The sequence below is a fragment of the Plectropomus leopardus genome, chromosome 16 (genome assembly GCF_026936395.1).
Source record: "Plectropomus leopardus strain MGB_pleo_1.0 chromosome 16, ASM2693639v1, whole genome shotgun sequence".
Classification (NCBI taxonomy): Eukaryota; Metazoa; Chordata; class Actinopteri; order Perciformes; family Serranidae; genus Plectropomus; species Plectropomus leopardus.
The window spans coordinates 28,595,721-28,614,233 of record NC_142191.1 but is presented as its reverse complement, the minus strand read 5'-3'; the positions used below and the strand labels follow the sequence as shown (position 1 = coordinate 28,614,233).

The following is an 18,513-nucleotide window of genomic DNA, read 5'->3' as shown; positions in this document are numbered from 1 at the left end:
AGCTGATCTGACTGAACTAAGGTTCTACCTTAATCATACTATTTGCAGGCGAGGAGGCTGATTTATTTGAACATGGCATGACTTTTCAAAGGTGGAAACTGCCCAACTTTGACAAAAAGTAACCCCAAATACTACAACCAACACTTGGTATTATTAGAGGATGTTCCTAATGCCTGATGTTTAACCAGAAGTTCACATTTAGACTGTTAAACTAGTCTAAAAGTAAGAAAACACCCAAAACATTCAAAATTAAGCACAATTTATTCCATAGGCTTAAAGGTTGTCCAAAAAATATTGTGTATTATAATTATAGCCATTTGAAATCGTCAGTCACATTTTTCAATAACTAAATAAATTTTAAATGCCACCAACATGTTCAGCACTTTGCACCATGCATTATGAACATTGCACATTATTCTAAAAAATGCAACTCACTAAACAAACATTAAACTACAGTTATTTACTGGGATTTTAAGTACTAACTTATCTCATTTAAAAACACACACACTAACCCAGTCACTCTCATGCACGTGTGTCCATGCAAATTAACACACACAGACACATACATTGGTCCAGGCTTCCCAGGATCCAGTGCACTGAACTAATGACTAGCCTAATCCCTTCTCTTGTCCAGCCAAGAGACAGAGAGAGCTCTCTCTGATCAGAGCTGCCGGTTAACTTTGCATACTGATCCAAGCTCCTTCCTTTTTCCTCTGGGTATCTTGACAATAAGTTTAACGGACTAGTTAATCTGCTGACTCGCGGCAGAAGCAGTGTACAGTGGGCTAATTGCACTCATCTCTAGAAATCGTGTGTGTCATTCTCGTGTCTTCACTTCTAGTTTTTCAGGCAAATTTAATCCCTTTGTTTTGATAACGTGCGTGTTTTGATGAAAGAGCCATTACCCACATTTACATACATTGTCTTCAAAGGAATACAAAGACAGCTAAGTGGCGCCAAAGAAATCGTGCTCTGGAGTTATGATTATACCTGCTGTCAAAAGTAAAAATACACTGTGTGCAAAACAGATATGTGAAGGGAAATGCACTTGCGTGAAATGTGAGACCGACGCGGGCCCTCACTTGTAGTTTCAATAGAACCACAAGCATGTTTGTGGGATTGGTTCATGTCCGAAGCTCTATCCAGAATGCAAAAAGTATGTGCAAGCCTTTAATTCCTCCCTGCTGTATTTATCTCCTTCTTTTGTGTCACCAGCTTAGAGGCTCCCACCAACCCCCCATATGGGATCCCATGTCACATGAATGACTGAATACCATTTGGAATGTGCGTGTCTTTCAGCCGCTGTTGATGTCCCGCTGAGAGCACCTAAAAAAGTTTGACAGCTGAGGCACAAAGGCCAAATGATGCCTTTGCTTTTTCTCAAAAAAACAATGCAAACATAACAGGTTCGTGACAGCCCAAAAGTGTTTTTACACCCCTTTGCCACCTCACTCCATCAGATTCCAGACTGAGGTTGTTCTCAATCAAAAGATGGCCACAAACTCCTGGTGTAAAGTCAGTGTGGGTTTTCTAAGATGACCCGTGAAACTTCTTGAACTAGAGAGGGAGGAGAACAAGACACCCCCACATAACCGCTCCTCCCACAGAGAGCAAACACCTCCCTCCTGCTTTGGTTCACTCCCATCACACTGAGGGTTAACCCCTCTCTGTGAGGTGCACACTTCTCTGCAGATGGACTCTGGTTGCTCTCACAATGGAGCACAACACAGGTGTGACCGCATTTGACACTTTCTCTTCCTGTTAATCATCAGCGTGGTACAGACATTAATTTCAGTCTTTTATCTCAGACGGTTGACCGACACTTTCCTCCTGGCCTTTATCTGCTTGTGCACCTTTGGCAACTCCATTTCAGGATCACTTTTTTGGACTCTCTCAATCAGACTAGTCACAGTTGTGCCTGAACAACAAGCCACAAAGATGAATTTTGATGAAATCCTCAGTCTAATTGGAGGCTTTGGGAAGTTCCAGAAGATCTTGTACATATGGATCTGTCTACCTCAGATCTTTCTGGCGTTCCACATGCTGGTCTCCATCTTCACTGGAGCTGTTCCTCCGCATATATGCCGCTCCTCGTCGCCCTCAGCGGATCTTCCCGCCTTTTCGAACTTTAACTTCAGCAATTTGTCCAACACTGATGGTTGGCCTGAGTTGTCCTGCACGGTTCCCATGAATCACAGTGGTGCTGCAGCTCTTGCTGATGGACACCCTACAGAAAGCTGCCGGGGCGGCTGGGAGTACAGCAAAGAGACTTTTGAAAGCACCATAGTAACTGAGGTGAGTGAAAGCTGACATCATATTTGACAGCTTCTCAATTCAGGATTTCGAGTATACTAAATACTTAAGTTTTCAGCTGTTGTGTTTCACATGAGGAGTCCATGCTGCTAAGGAATGTGAAGGGGCCTTGCCGTTTTATTGCGGTGGTCTCTAGTGACCCTGGATACAGGTTTTAACAGAGTGTTCTTTGAGCAATGGTCCTCTGCAGCACAGACATCATCTGGCCCGCCCATACACCCTGCTGAGTTTTGTAACACATGAACTTGAGGACTGTGCAGCAAGAGCAGTTACATGATCACAATGATGTAACTAGACAAAGCAGTCTACCAAATATTTAAAAGTATGTTATTTAAAAAGTGTGCCACCTATGAATTAATTTCCTGACAACATCAGCGTCAAGTCAACACTTAATTCCCCTGATCCACTTTGTTCAAACCGACTTCACAGTATGAACTAAAGTTGCAGGACAGAAACAAAGAGAAATAATGTTACATTATTGAGCAGCAGTTGGGAAAAAAACGATACTGAAGATTATTTTGTTTACACAATACACAAAGCCTACACAGTGATCAACAAAAACAAGGAGCAGTATACAAAATGTACGGCTTGAAAATTACCAACAAAAATGCATCTAACTCTAACTTTGTTCAATGTTTTTAATTCCATGGAGACAGTAAGTCAAGGCTCATTTTAACATAGTTATTTAACCAATGCCTAACCCCTGTTAACTTAGCTGAATAACTTTATAACAAACTTGTACAGCAAATTTTTAAAAGCATGGTATCTGGAAATTTACATAATGGCATTGCATTTGTTTAAGAGTGCATTATAACTTGTTCAGGACTTGAAACCCAAAATTTAGGGGCATAGGACTTGACTTTGAACTTGAGTATATAGACTTTCTGTTACTTACCTGTTACTTGTAAAACACTGACTTGGCCCCACCCACATGCAGGTTCATGCATGTATATACGGCCCCAAATCAAAGGCTTTAGTTCAAATGTATCCATGACATGCATTTATAAAAACACTTTTGAGGTCTTACCATTCTTGACTCACCATTTTCAGGATTTAATTGTCAGAATAGTAAGATAAAATTTCCAAAATCAAAAATGTTTTCATTGAAACACTTTCTGTGCTTCTTGCAGTGGAACCTGGTATGTGACAGTGCCAGCCTGAACAACGTGGGCTCCTCAATTTACATGTTTGGCCTCTTAGTTGGAGCAGTTGTGTTTGGGAGCTTAGCAGATAAGTACGTTTGATGACATCCATTCATCTTCAGAGCACTGTTGACTAGTGGATGTAAATCCTCACTACTTGCCCCTGGAATGTGTCTGCTGCATTACTCTAAAACTACTTTATTTTTTTAAAAAACATTTTGCCACCAATATATTTTAAAAATTAAAGCCTCTGTTGCTTACAGAATCCCTGAGAAGGAATGAGGGGAAACGTGACGATTAATTTTCTAAATTAATTTTTTAAAATGTTTTCTTGTGTGTTCTTATGACTCTTATGACTTAAGAACAGAAGGGGGGGAAAAGGTGCTTGCTATTATAATCTTGCTAAGGTTCCTTCATTTTTTTTTCATATGTGAAACAGCTGTAATTTTTTTACCATGACATTTTTTAAGTTGTATGGTTTTATTAATTAATAATTTTTGTTTTCTTTTGTTTTTTTTTAAATGTGCACATTGTTCTTTTATAATTATTTTTCTGTGTTTGTTGCTGTAATACACATTTCAGTCACAATAAGCTCAAGTAGACCACTACCCCATGCTGTATATTGTATATTGTATGGTAGCAAGTAATATAACATCACTTTCATGACTTTCTTTTCGCAAGAAATATATTTAAATCGCACTGATGTGCTGTTAGCATTAGCCATGCTAACGTTAGCCCATTAGCCTGCGAGTGAAAAACGTTTTTCATGTCTAGCCAACATTTACAGTTTAGGTTGTTCGCACAGCTCATGTTAGTTCACTCAGACGTATGTCGTGGTAACGGCGTTTAACTCATGTTTCGAGTTATAACTTAAACCTCTTTTTCCCCTGTTCTTGAGTTAAACACGGGAGAGAAAAGAATTTAGATCCGATTGAGAACATGTATCAGCAGATTTTTTTTCTCGCTTGTCTCTCAGGGCTTCTGTGTATAATCCAGAACTGTGCATTGATACAACCTCAGAGTTTACATGGATTGTCCAAGTTCAGACAAATGTCTTCTTTCAGGTACGGTCGCAGGATCGTCATTCTCTTGAACCTGGCTATCCAAGCTGTTTTCGGGGTTGGTGCTGCTTTCGCCCCTAATTTCTACGTCTACACTGCCCTTCGCTTTATGGTTGGAACATCCATCTCTGGTGTCATCATGAATGCCTTCGTCCTAGGTCAGAGTCTCCAAAAGTGTCAAAGACATGTGTGATTGTGTGTGTGTGGTGTAAAACCATGGTAATGAGTCTCTCGCTCTCTCTCTCTGGTAATCAAGATAATTGACAGACCTGACTGTGGACAGATTTTAGTAATAACTGTTTGTGTAATACAAAATGCTAACATATTCGTTAGCAAGAAATTATTAAAAAGCACAAAAAAATTATCTTATTATTTGTAAATAAATAAATATATAAAAATCAACGACAAATTTTAAATAAGTGCTTAAAAATATAATAATGTAATTGTACCTTTTTTCTTTTCCCAAGACATTTTACCCTTAGCTTTAAAAAAAAAAGTTCCAAATCTACTAATTCCTTGCAATTTTTCAAACATTTCTTACCAAATTGCTCAGTGCATTCCAAGAAAAATGATGTCGCTCCAAGTATCAAAAGATTTAGTTGTTGCTTGATTTTTTTATTTATTTTTTTTTTTTTTGCTTTTAGCACAGTTTGAGTTCTGTCAGTTTAAAACATTAAATTATGTAACAATATTGCATTTGTACATAAATAATCAGGGTTCCGTGTTTTTTTTTAAAAGGACAGTCCACCAATTTCAGACAAAAAGACCTTATATTGATGAGATAACATAACAGTTGTCCTCTGTGGCTCTGGGTGAGCTGAGATCTGAGAAAATAACACTTATGTGTTAATTTGTGTGACTCATACAGGTACAGAGTGGACGGGATCCAAGCAGCGGATGTTGGCTGGTATTATCACTGACTACTTTTTTGGCTTTGGCTACATTCTGCTGGCCGGAGTGGCGTACCTCATAAGAGACTGGCGTAAACTGCAGCTGGCTATCTCAGCGCCTGGTTTCCTCTTCATCTTTTACATCTGGTGAGTGGGCAGCAGTGACCCAGATTGATGCAGTGTGTTGTGTTCACCATTATCTTTAAAAAAAAAACACGCTGTCTGTGTTGTGTTGTGATTGTTTAAGAAAAAAGGCCTGCACACTTACTTCATGCCAAACAAGTTTAGTCAAGACAACCTTTCCATCCTGCTGGGATCTTTGTCAGGTCAAATGTTTGAAAAGATGAAACCACACCTCTATTTACACATAATGCACACCAATATGCTGATGAGCTCTATGGGGGTTAACCATCTGAACCACTCAGGGTGGTAAAACATTTGGCAATCTATAATTAAATAAATTACCGAGAAAATACACAGAAAAAGCACATAGGGAAATACAAAAAAAATATGTCAAGGCCATATTATAAAACATCAAATCATGTCTCAATTGATCAGATTGCTCTTGCTATACAACTTTTTCATAATTCTCATTTTCACTTGTCAAACAAACGTGGCATTTTAATGAATTTTGTGTCCCAGTGTTTGCAAACGCCCTTTTTCAATAACAAATAAATAAATCCACAGTCTATCAAAGTTCCCCCCTACAGCACAGTGGGTGTTTGTAAGTAGGTCAACTGATTAATTTTGCCTTTACATTTTTAGGGTGTTGCCAAAGTCAGCTCGCTGGTTAATGGCCAATGACCGAAAAGAAGAAGCATGGGAACTGATCCAGAAAGCAGCGCAGATGAATGGGAAGCCGCTCAACAAAGATTTTAAGATGTGTCAGGTAGAGATGCCTTGTTGAATATTATTTACAGTTTATAGATATTTTTAATTGACAGGTCTTTTGAAGATGTCTCCAGTTAAAACAAATACCAATCACAGCCAAAACAGCCAAAACAACTCCCCTTAGTTATCACTGCTGCACCTGTCAGGGTCCATGCCATTTTCTGTTCTTGTGCGGTACACTTGCTAGTTTACAGGGAATAATAATAGCAGATTTAACATAGAAATGAACAGTATAATTCTTGTATTGCAGTGTAGAGCTAGTCAGTCTTAGTATTATGAGTATGTCAGTAAGAACAGGACTCTTAAATACTGACGATTAGATTCACACAACTAACATTCGCTCACGCAGTGAAAAACTAATTTACTGATTTATAACTTCGCAGTGTAAAAAGAGGCAACGCGATCACCAGAGAAAATGTTAGCAATGTACATTTCAGACTGCTAATATGTAGTGTTTTTAATGATGCTATGTAGCAGATAAAATCGTACACGACGTTGTGAATTTAAGGTGCGGTTTTGTCATGGCATAAAAAAAGATGGCGATGGAAATGCCGCCAATGTCTCAAAGTACAACCAGTTTTGCTGTTGGTCTGTCGTAGAAAATAATTTCCTAATAATGTGAATGTAATCATGAGTAACGGTACTGTGTGATGTGATTCAGTAATGTCATCAGGAGCTTTCGAGTCTCTCGCTGTCTCCAGTAGGTTTGTGTGTTAAGATGCTGCAAAGACGAGACCTTGTAGATGTTTTGACTATGTCGATAGGCATAGCTGTGTGACGTGTGAAATGTACTGTTGAAAGCTGAATGACTCTTCTGTTACTGGGAGCTTTTGGGGGTCTCTGGCCATGCACGTGTTGTGCCAAGGGCTTCTCTAATCAGATATATGTAATAAACATATACTCAAGTAAGGACAACTGAGGCTCACTGAGTTCCAAACATTGGTCTGAAGTGGATGACTAATACAGCTGCTCAGTAACTGTATTCACCATCCCCCTCACCTCATGTTGACAAGATTAGCTCATGTTAATGCACTCAGAACCAAGTCACTTTAAAAACACTGATGTGACAGGGTTTCTCTCATATCCCACCACCGTTCATTAGAAGTGTTGGTGCAATATAGATACCGTTTGGTTATTGATTGCACCATACTGTTGGAGTGCAGAGCATACTCTGGACACAGATGAAGCAGCTAAATGCGAGGCACAGAAAAGTGAAACTTTAAGATAGAAATAGGCCACACATACACACAAAATAAATGTTTTTTACAAACACACACACACACACACACACACACACACAAAAAAAAACAAAAACTCGGCACTCAAAAGTTTGAAAAGCTTTGTTTATTGTTCTTTTGTGCAGCCTCATGTACACTGCTATAACTGGACAGTCACTTAGGGGAGGAGTTAAGGAAACTGTCAGTTGCTGATTTATTCTGACGTGGAGCCCAAAATATATATATGTGTGTGTGTGTGTGTGTGTGTGTATATATATATATATATATATATATATATATATATATATATATATATATATATATATATATATATATATATATATATATATATATATATATATATATATATATATATATATATATATTTGGTTCCTTGAAAAGTCATGGAAAAATATTGAAAACTTGTCCATGAAAATGTGTGCTGCATTATGTCACCTTATAACCCTAATTCTCTTCCTTGCTTTCTCACCAGGTCTATCAAATTGAAGATAAAACCGAGGAGAAGAAAAAGCACTCATTCATAGACCTTGTTCGAACCCCAAAAATGAGGAAGCAGTCTCTGATTGTGTTTTATCTCTGGTGAGTACGAGCAAGGCGTTTCCTCTTTCTTTTTACAGCAGTGTGTAGATCGCTATCAAAAATGCATTCTTGTTACTCCAGCTTTTGTTGGCCTGATGTCCAAGCTGAACCAACATGTGTTTTACAGTGACACACCCAAACAGCAGACCCTCTCAGCCCCTGTTTTACGCAGGGGCTGAGAGGCATTTGTAGTTTTGTTGCCCTCCCACATTCCTGACCGTCTGGAGCGCTGCTTCTCCAAAGCACTCATCTCTCTGTATAACATGAATTAAAATTACACATTTTTACACAGAACGAACCCACAGCGGCATAATTCTGCTTCAGTGTGTGATTATACATTTCATCTCGGCATCCTGCAATCAAAACAGGCATGATGGTCGTGACGTTTATAACCCACAAGCGTCTGCCTCTAGCATGGCATCAAATATAGCTACTGTTGGGCGCAAACTTCCTCTCTTCAAAATTGCTATTTTTTGCAAAGAATAAGAAAAAGCACTTTGTTCTGGGATTCAGTGGAGATAGGAGGTTCGTTCGCAAGCTTCTATAAATACATTTCATTGGTTGAGAGATGGTGAAACCCACAGATAGATGTGGAGGGGACCAATAGAATTAATTTATGAAAAAAGTCAAAGTATTGAAATGTTGAGATATGAAGTTAACGTCCTACAATAAAATATAATAATCATTTATCGTCTGTGTTATATGGCAGCTGATCCTGCTTTTCAAAGTACCCAAGTTGGCAAGACTGAACAGTAAATTCTTAACCAGACCAGCTGTTTTATGATATAAACTACTGGGTATTAAGTATAGTGGTTTTTAATAGAAGTCTTGCGGCTCTAAATCTCTAAACTGTTTTCCTGAAATTTTACCAACAAGTAACATTGCAGCCTGAAGGGTGAACGCTCTGGACCTGTTTTACACAAACAATCAAGACTTCTAAGTGTCTGCGCCCTGCCCCCACCATGGCAATTTAGACTACAAGTCTGGGATACTATTACCTGTTTGCAAACCAGTTGATGAACGGGTTAAACTGGTTCTGAGGCAGACCAGAGTCTGGTCAGCTGGAGCTTCCTCTGCCTTTTAAGACTATTTCCAACTGCACGAAGTGGAACATGTTCAAGGAAACTCCTGCCTATTAGCATGTAACTGCACTCAGCACTCAGGATGGTTTCAAAAGCATAAAAGCTCTTTAATTTGTAGGTCTAGAAACATTAGACATACACCAAAACATACTGGCTCGCACCTTCTTCAGGGTGTACTGACACACTCTGTTTTTTGGATATATGTTCCTCCTTTTTTGAAGTATTCCCTTTCATAAGCACCAGTGGGTTGAATATTGCTTAATTTTTCTACAAATGTTAACATATGCTGTCATTTGAAAGTTTTTTGGAAAATGTTAAGTTATTTTAAAAACAGTACTGTAAAAAGTTTTGTATTTTTCTCATTCTACTTAATATTTTTATGTTTTGAGTTGAGAAATACACACTTCAAAACTATTATTATTCTCTGCATTTTCCTTGATAACCAAGAAGGTAGACTCATGATATCATTATTTTTTTTTATCATAATCACAATATTGTTCAGTATAATCGTAATCACACATTTTTACCAAATCATGCAGCACTAGTTTTAATGTAGTCTCGTTTGTCTGCTGCTGTTGCTGGTTATACAATGAAGAACAGAGTCACACAGCTCTATGAAAGACATTGTTTGTCCCCAAAAACGATGCTATATTTCTACCTTTCTTCCATCTGTCTCAGGTTCGCCAACGTGCTGGTGTATTATGGCCTGTCTCTCAACATTTCTGACTTTGGAATGAACATCTATCTGACCCAGATGATCTTTGGCCTGGTAGAGATGCCTGCACGCACCATCACCCTGTTCACCCTCAACCGCTCTCGCAAGATCTCCCAGCTGGTTTTCCTGGCTGTGGGTGGCACAGCCTGCCTGCTGACCATCTTCGTCCCCAGCGGTACGAACACACACGTGCAGCTAAACTGTAGACCAGTCAGAGGCAATAACACCAGCCAGTTCAGGTGGTGTGTTTTTGCTGTGACTCACTTTAAGGCCGTTTTATTAGGAGTTGACAGATTATCATTCTGGCCAATCATTGGAACCGATATTTGGCATTTTGCCGATTATCTGTATCAATGTTTTATTTTGACAATCGCTGATAAAATCAGTTAATTAAAAAGTGCAAAGAAAGTGTCAGCATGGGAGGAGCTTTTACTTTGGAAAACGTCAGGGGGCTGTTTTTATTCACTGATTATATAGATTTTCACTGGACTTTATAAAAGAAAGTTGCTGGTAACTTGGTGTATATGATGTTGAAAGTTACAGTTTCACATTTGTAAAGGCATTTAAACCTTTAAAACCTGGATGTCATCACTTTTCTGCATTCAGATGCCTACCACAAGGTTTTGAACCTTTGGACCCTGAGCAAATTGATTTGATTTCTCTCAGACACATGGGGAAAAGGCAATGAGCAACTTTGCAAGAAATGACCTTCAAATTGCAAGACATTTTTTTATTTATAAAATAATTATGTTTTTATAAGCCAGGGTAAATTATCAAGGGAACTATGTTGAGAATTAACACAACTAAATATTTGAAATTATTTTACAGTATTAGAATTTGTAAGCACCTTTTGTTGGTAATTTCTTTGCTTTTTTTGTTGGTTTCGTTTTTTAACTTTCCTATGTTCTTTGTATGTTTGCGGTTTTTAGAGAAATTTTCTTGTACTTTTGTCTAATTTCTTGCTTTTTTCTGGGTCATTTCTTAAGTTGCTTATTGCCTTCTGCCCATGTTTTTGAAAAAAAAAAAATCAAGCCAATTAGCCCAGGTTTTCAAGGGTTAAACAAAGCGTTGTGTTGGACTTTGTTGTATTCTTAATTCTAAATATTGGCAAGAGAGTTTCAATTTTATTGTAAATGCAAATTGGTTCAAATTTTCGATTACTGGTCCCATTAACTACTAATAATAAGCATCGGCCCTGAAAAACCAATATAGCTGGACCCCTACTTTCTACTCTACTATTTCTAATTGTAATCAGCAGGTGGGAAATAAGCTGGTTCTCACGTTTCATTTGTCAATGTTTTTTGCCATTTTTCCAGTCTGTGTCAAAAATGTTTTCTCCCTTGTCTTTGACCTCCTTTAGACTTGTCTGTCATTAAAACCGTGCTCGCAATGATTGGGAAGTTCGGGATCACAGCTTCTCTCTCCATCATTTACGTCTACTCAGCCGAAGTATTCCCCACTGTTATCAGGTGAGTGTTTCCCTCTCAAATACTACGGTGTGTTCCAGACTAAACTAGAATTACTACCTTGCGTTTCTGCGCCTAAATGGACCAGTGAAGTTACCGTATCGCTTAAAAAGATGTTTTGTGAAAACATGGATGTTTACACGCATCTTCGCCCAGTAGCACAGAAGTTCTACACAACCATCACAGTTTCAAATTAGACACCGAAGATTTGTGTCACCAATTCAGTATCTGGTAATAATGCCTCCTCTTCTATTTCTGAGTTATGATATTTACTTAACATACGGCATGGAGCAACAGCCAGAAAAATGTTTTTGCATTATGATGTCTCTGTAAACTTTACCTTGACCTTTTGGATATAAAATCCCATCACCTCATTATTTACTTATGACGTATTTGTGTGACATTTTCAAAATTAGTGTATGAATTCTTGAGTTAAGGCCAAAAACATGCTCTGTTAGGTCACAGTGACCTTGACCTTTGTCCTTCTACCACAATCAGTTCATTGTTGAATTCAAAGTGAACGTTTGTGCCAAATTTGCAAAATTCCTACAAGGTGTTCATAAGATATCATGGTCAAAGGAATAAGACAGATGAGGTCACAGTGACCTAAACTTTGACCTATGACCATCAAAATCTTATCTGTTTACTGTTGAGCCCAAGTGGATGTTAGTGCCAGATTAGAAGAAATTCCCTTAAGGTGTTTTTTAAACATCATTAGATGGATATAAGGCCACAATGACCTTGACCTTTGACCTGTGACCATCAAAATCTAACCTTTACATTGTTAAGTCTTAAGTAAAAGTTTGTGCCAAAGTCGCAGAAATTACCTTAAAGTGTTAGACCTTAAGATATCACGTTCACGAAACTGGGATGGACAGAACAAGCTGAAAGCAAAATACCTCGAGCCACAGCTATAGCCAGCTTTCTGTGGTTTTTAGCCACATTTGGTTTGACTATAAAGTTTTACTAAAACGAAACCTGATGTTTATGAACAACTTATCGTCAAACAGCAGTTTGCATGATATCCTACAATGATTATATACTGTAAAGACAACAGCATCTCTACCAGTTACTGTATATTAGGTCAGGATTAGGAAGGGAATCAAAGTTGGGCATTATCATGTTGTGTAAGGGGCCGTTTATACGGCAACTGTTCTTGCATTAAACAATAAACTTTTGTTACAGTTTGGCCTTTCGTTTCCATGACAAAAAACACAAAACTTTTGAAACTGAGTTCGGTGTAATCTTTTGAAAACACAACCCCTTTTGTCTCCATGTAAATTGGCAGCGCACGGATCCTGTCAGAGTGATGGTGTCAGGGCGGCACTTTGCACAGGTGTTCTCATATGTTGTTGTCAAAGTTACTCCACCAACTACTGGCCTGGCATGCATACTACAGCATTGTTTTTTTTGCGGATCCATGTACACAAGGTTTGTTTTCACAGTGTTATTATATGAACACAGAAGGGGGTTTTTTAAACGCAAAGGAAAGACTTTGCTATTTTTTAGGGCCATTCTTGTCTAAATGTGGCCTTAAAGGGAGTCTGACGATGTGACATTACATTAAAGTCCAAACTCAAAATAACTTAATGCTGACTTGTGATTTCACAGTGGACACAAACAGTGGTGTCCTTGATTGAAGTTCACTGTCTGTTTGACCTGACCGCCTCGATGTTCATTACAAGATGTGACCTGACTTCCTCCTCCAACGTGGTCACATAGGTCACATGATCATTGCTCCTGGCTCACAGTTTCATGGGCTATACACAAAACATTATGCATTACTTTTGTTTAAGTACAAATAGTGAATGAGAACAGAATGCACTCAACAACCTAGATAAGGTTGTGCAATGCTCAGTGTTTTATTACCCCGTCTGCTGTTTATATTGAGCTGTGATTGTTTTGAGGTAATTGAGGTGTAATGCCATAAAAGTCGTTTGACTCAAAGCAATCAGCCGTCCATACGTATTGTCTGGTCTTTAGGGAACATAGATAAGACTTTGGCAGCTTGTCTCTGAAGTGATTTCAGAATGCCGTCCATTCATCACCCAGCACTCAATGTCTTTATCTCATGTTATTCAGGCATATCTGTCTTCTGGACAGACTCAGGAGGGCACAGTCTGCATACATGAGCAGCTGCTAATTAAGGTGAAGTGTCAAAGAGTTTGACTCCCTCACAGCAGAAAATAACCAACCTAGAGTTTAGTCCGATGTCGACCGGAAGACTTAACACTGCATGCTTTGTAAACATGGGAATCACAATAGATTGCTCAATGTTAACAATAGTAGACACAGTGCAAAGTGTAGTTGTACAAAAGGACAAACACTGAAGAAATGGAAAAAAAGCACAAGATTTCGCAACTCCAGGAACACTATTTCTTGCACAAAAAAAAAGATCACACCTATACCATTTTTATGCAATTTATAGTGTTAAAAAGCATCCAGTTTAAAATTATTTCAATGGAACTAGCTTCTCAGTTACTGAGTATACGAAAACACACTGCAGAGAGCATTTTACAGTGTGGTACAGATGCAAATATACAGATAAACACAGATGAACATCCCTTTTATAACAGCGCCACAGCAAAAATGATTATAATCAACATTTCTCTAAAACAGTTTCAACATAAAATCAGCATTATTGCAGGACCATTGTAACTTAATTATTTTTTTTACCCAGGTATCAACTCGCATCTGTAAAGTGTCATTATTATAACCTGAATTCCCAAAAAGCTGGAATGCTACTGTGTTGTGTCACCAACATTAATTGTTGAAGCTGAAACAATGCCTAGTGAATGCAGTCTTCTATATTCTGAACTGAATATTAGGCAAACAGAAGAATAGCATAGCAAACATCTGGAGCTGGAGCTCCAGAAACCACCACCCTGCTCCCCTCCTGCATTTGTGCTAAATCACTACAAAAGGGACCTAAATTCTATCGTCACTTACAGGTTAATACTGCACAAAGGTGGGATACATGTTTTATCCATAGTGTTGCTTATCGTGTTCGATACAGATTTCTAAACAACAGAAGAAGTGACTCAGCAGAATCAGTAAGGATGTGCCTTTAGGTTGTGGCTTTCTCTGCCTGTTGCTCACAGACAAAACGGGATCGGTATCGGCTCCATGTGTGCACGGACCGGAGGAGTCCTGGCTCCTATGCTGTACTTTCTGAGGAGCATCAGTCCACACGCTCCCATGGTGCTGTGTGGCCTCTGCCCCCTGCTGGGCTCTGCTCTCACCCTGATGCTACCAGAGACAGCCAATAAGCCGCTGCCTGACACCATCCAAGACGTGGAGGGACCCAACCTCAGGTCTGACAAACACCACTTTCATTTGGTTTTAACCCGTAGGGACTGTTTGGTGCATTTTATGCACTTTCATTCTTCATTTTATGATAATTTTGTCTGTGTCCATGCATATGGCACACATTTTAGCAAGATTGTGTATTTTTGTTTAATCTCTGTATCTCCAACTTAGCTCCTGCAATAAGTCTAAAATACACTGTGTGAACAAAATTGTTACATTCTTACTGTTAAGTACAAAAAATGCACCATTAAAATCCATTCAAACTGCAATTTTTGATCCCACAGCCACCAAAGCATTAAAACATGAAATTTCTGAATGCCATTTTGGGCTTTTACCTTGCCTTACCTGATGACTTCATCGTTCACCTGAATTACAATGTAGACAGTTTTATTTCAGACTTCAGTTTGACTTTGACTTTCTCACTAATGATTTACTTGAACCTTGTTAACCTCGACTCGAAATCTCAATGTGAGAGCTTTGATCTATAGGTGGAATATTAACTGATGGATTCTGGTATGTAGACACAATTCAATTTATTGCTGGGTTGGTTAGGTCACGCATGTCCCAAGCGACATTTATTCAAAGAAAAGAAATAAAACACTGGAAAACTTTCCATCCATACTCTGCAGTTTTGCAGCTGTACTAAGGCTCAAACCTGATTTGTATCAAATGTTTCCATCTTTTCTCATTCAGTGAGGAGGATGGCGGATTGAAGCCAGTCATCTTTGAGACCTCTCTGAGGAAAACAGACGTCGTCAGCAGCACCAGGACGGACTAATGAAAAACAGCGCAGTGTGAGTTGCCACATCTCATGAGGCAGTCACTAATTTTTAGGTCTATTCCAAAGGCAAATGTCAGTGCTTCCGGTGGAAGTTAAAATAAGACTTTTATGTGTCTTTGCAAGAAACCCAGATTCTGAACACGTTTACAAGAGTTTGTGTATTTTGTTAATTTCTTTTTTTTTTTTAACTCTTTTTCACTGTCTTTTATATAAATTTGCTTTTATATGCCCATTTTTTGTTTGAATGTGTTTTAAATATCATTTTTTGTTTGTGGACTTAAACCACTCACTTAATGTAATGTTAAGAATGAAATATGTAGTGAATTATAGCAACTCCAGTAACTCAAAAATTTTGGAGGGTGCAGGTACACGTCATTCAGAGCCGGACTCTGGGGTTTTTATTGACTTTATTAGTACAATAAAGATTTGCCAGCGGTGTTTACATAGTCCTTTTCCTTTACGTTACTCAAGCACTGGGTGGGAAGATGCTCAAATGAGTCGGGTAAGGATACAAAATAAGGCTGGGTTTTGATGTTACGCCGAAATGTCTTTTAATCCTGAATAGCTAATTATGTTAAGAGCGATTACAGTAATCTGGCTGCAAAAATAAAAATTGTAGTCTATTTTCTTTACTTTAAAAACAAGTGCTTTAGCTCTGACAAAAACAGTCACTTGGTGGTTGACTGCAGTTTTTCCCAAATTAAGGAACATGACTAGTGTGAAAAACAAGTGGTGACTCAAGAAAGGATTTTCTGAATTATCAAGCAGGGCTGAAACTGGAAACCTCACGACTTCACTTCATGAGACCAAGTTTATTGAGGACCCAGTTATGTTATTTCCTGAAACTGTGATAAAATTTGCACGTAACCTGATCAAAAATGTAAAAAACAAAACAATGATGTAATACCTTACCAAATATGGTAATAAACTGTCCTCACTGATATTGTTGATTTTTACCAATAAAGAAATACCTTTCAGGTGAGTCAGTTTTTATGCCTCCAAGCTGGCGATAGCCTTGGCCGGAGGTATTATGTTTGCAGGTTTGTTGGCACATCCTTACGTCACATTCTCGTAAACATGATATCTCAAGAATGCCTTCAAGGAGTTCTTCAGATTTGATAGTTTCCTGGTTAGATTTTGTTGGTCAAAGGTCAAGGTCATTGTGACCTCATCTGTCTGATTTTATGAATGCAGTATCTCAAGTGTAAATCAAAAGATTTTTTCCCCCCCAGATTTGGCACAGGCGTTCATCTGGACTCAGTAATGAACTGGTTAGATTTTTCTGGTCACGGGTTAAAGCCCCTGTGATGTTGCATCTGTCTCATTCTCGTTAACATTGTTTCTTGAGAACCTTTAGAGAATTTCTTCAAATTTGACACAAACGTTCACTTTGAGTCATGAATGATTTAGAATTTGGTAGTCAAAGGTCAAGGTCACTGTGACCTTGCCTAGTGTCATTCTTATGAACATAAAATCTCAAGAAGGCCTTGACGGAATTCAGTCAAATTTGACTCAGACGCCCACTTGGACTACAGAATGAACTGATTCAAATTTGGTGGTTGAAGGGCAAAGGTCAAGGTCGACATGACCTTACAAAACATGTTTTTGGAGATAACAAGAATTTCTGATGTTATAACAGTTTCAGGAATATAATAAAAAACTTTATTTTACTGGATGTAGTGTGCAGATACCTCAGTGCTGATTTCAGATCTGTCAGACTGTTGTCATTATATTCAACACAGCCAGACATAATAGATTGATAACCCTTTGCTATTCCACCATATCATGTCAATATGTAATGTGATGATCCCGAGATTCATGATATTGGTGCGAGTAACGGTCAGTGTGCGACTCCATCCAGCCAAATAGCAACAGCTGTAGGTTATGAGCTGCGGGAAGCTGGCAGAGGGCAGTGTGTCTGTCAACACTGACCGAACAGCCTGCAGACATCAGACAGCAACTGGTACTTCACTTAGCAAACCGTCTGATACTGTGAGGTTATGCTACCACTTTTCTCCCTCTTTGGCCACGCTGTGTCACTGCAGCTCTACTCAAAGTGTCTATAGCAGCAAGGAGTCAAAGATCACCAGCTTTGAGCTGACTATATGTTACAATAGACATCATTTATGGCACTGTTCTTAATGGAGATATGCAGTTTGTGTGGTATAGAAGGCTCAGGCTGATCAGCTGTTTTGTGAGATGAGGCTGCTGGTTGTATTATTGTTTTTATGCATGGGGAGTTTCTTCCAGATTCTTATTTTGTGACACAACTCTGGAGCCAACAGCAGACATTGGTGAAGGAAGTTTTCAGATAATTGACTCAAGTAAAAATACTAAAGCACTCTCTTACAAGTCTAAAGTATGCAGTATAAAATCAATTTAATATTTTGCAAAAAAAATATGTGAAAAAAACCCTCAAATAACATTTATGTTTAATGTTACTGTGAGTAGGGAAGAACATCTTCACAGTAGATGCCCCCTAAAGAATAACAACAACTGAAGCAAAATGGATAAATATGCAAATATATAAATGGATAAATATGTAAATATATAAACGGATAAATATGTAAATATGTAAATAGTTATCAGCTGTGTGCTGAGGAGACTTGATTGCACTTGATGTGCAATAATCCAGTGCAATAACTACATCCATGTGTAATATGCTATATTCAAATGTTGGTAATCTGTTTTTTTATTTATCACATGGTAGAAACAAGAACAAAATGCACATTTATATTTATACTTTAGTGTTTAGATATATTTATTTTATATTAGTACTTATGTTTATATTTTATTGATATATTCTACACTTTCCTACCTCTTTTAAGACTTTTTAATGGGAGCATATGTAACTAAAGGCAGTTTCCCGTCGGGGATCAATAAAGTATTTCTGATTCTGACTTGCTGCTGCTTTGCATTAATGTGCTGTTCTAAATTTAAACAGGAGATGGCGCTCCAACAATAAGTAAAAAACAACAGACTGCAGCCCATACAGCTGTTTATCACTTCGTGTACTCAGACAGATATCATCCGCCACAAATAACAA

At 38.3% G+C, this 18,513-nt stretch overlaps 2 protein-coding genes across 2 annotated transcripts in view; both read left to right on the top strand.

The window, feature by feature from the left end:
* tube1 (tubulin, epsilon 1) overlaps positions 1 to 3,544 on the top strand; it is a 28,045-nt gene extending 24,501 nt beyond the window's left edge. The window contains exon 13 of the mRNA XM_088089429.1: positions 3,444 to 3,544. The gene's annotated coding sequence lies outside the window, so the exon portion shown is untranslated. The remainder of the gene's footprint in view (positions 1 to 3,443) is intronic.
* Positions 612 to 17,142, top strand: LOC121955891 (organic cation transporter protein). The gene is made up of 10 exons (XM_042503975.2): positions 612 to 2,295; positions 3,444 to 3,547; positions 4,520 to 4,674; positions 5,385 to 5,553; positions 6,172 to 6,295; positions 8,008 to 8,114; positions 9,875 to 10,086; positions 11,272 to 11,380; positions 14,479 to 14,691; positions 15,380 to 17,142. Exons 1-10 carry the CDS (start codon positions 1,939 to 1,941, stop codon positions 15,462 to 15,464), a joined length of 1,635 nt encoding a protein of 544 aa, XP_042359909.2. The 5' UTR covers positions 612 to 1,938; the 3' UTR covers positions 15,465 to 17,142.
* The last annotated feature ends 1,371 nt before the right edge of the window (positions 17,143 to 18,513 follow it).

Excerpts from the sequence above, each read along its gene's own strand:
- LOC121955891 (XM_042503975.2), top strand. The coding sequence starts at position 1,939 with ATGAATTTTGATGAAATCCTCAGTCTAATTGGAGGCTTTGGGAAGTTC. Across the intron at positions 5,554-6,171 it reads CTCTTCATCTTTTACATCTG|GGTGTTGCCAAAGTCAGCTC; the intron begins GTGAGTGGGCAG and ends TTACATTTTTAG. Across the intron at positions 6,296-8,007 it reads AAGATTTTAAGATGTGTCAG|GTCTATCAAATTGAAGATAA; the intron begins GTAGAGATGCCT and ends CTTTCTCACCAG.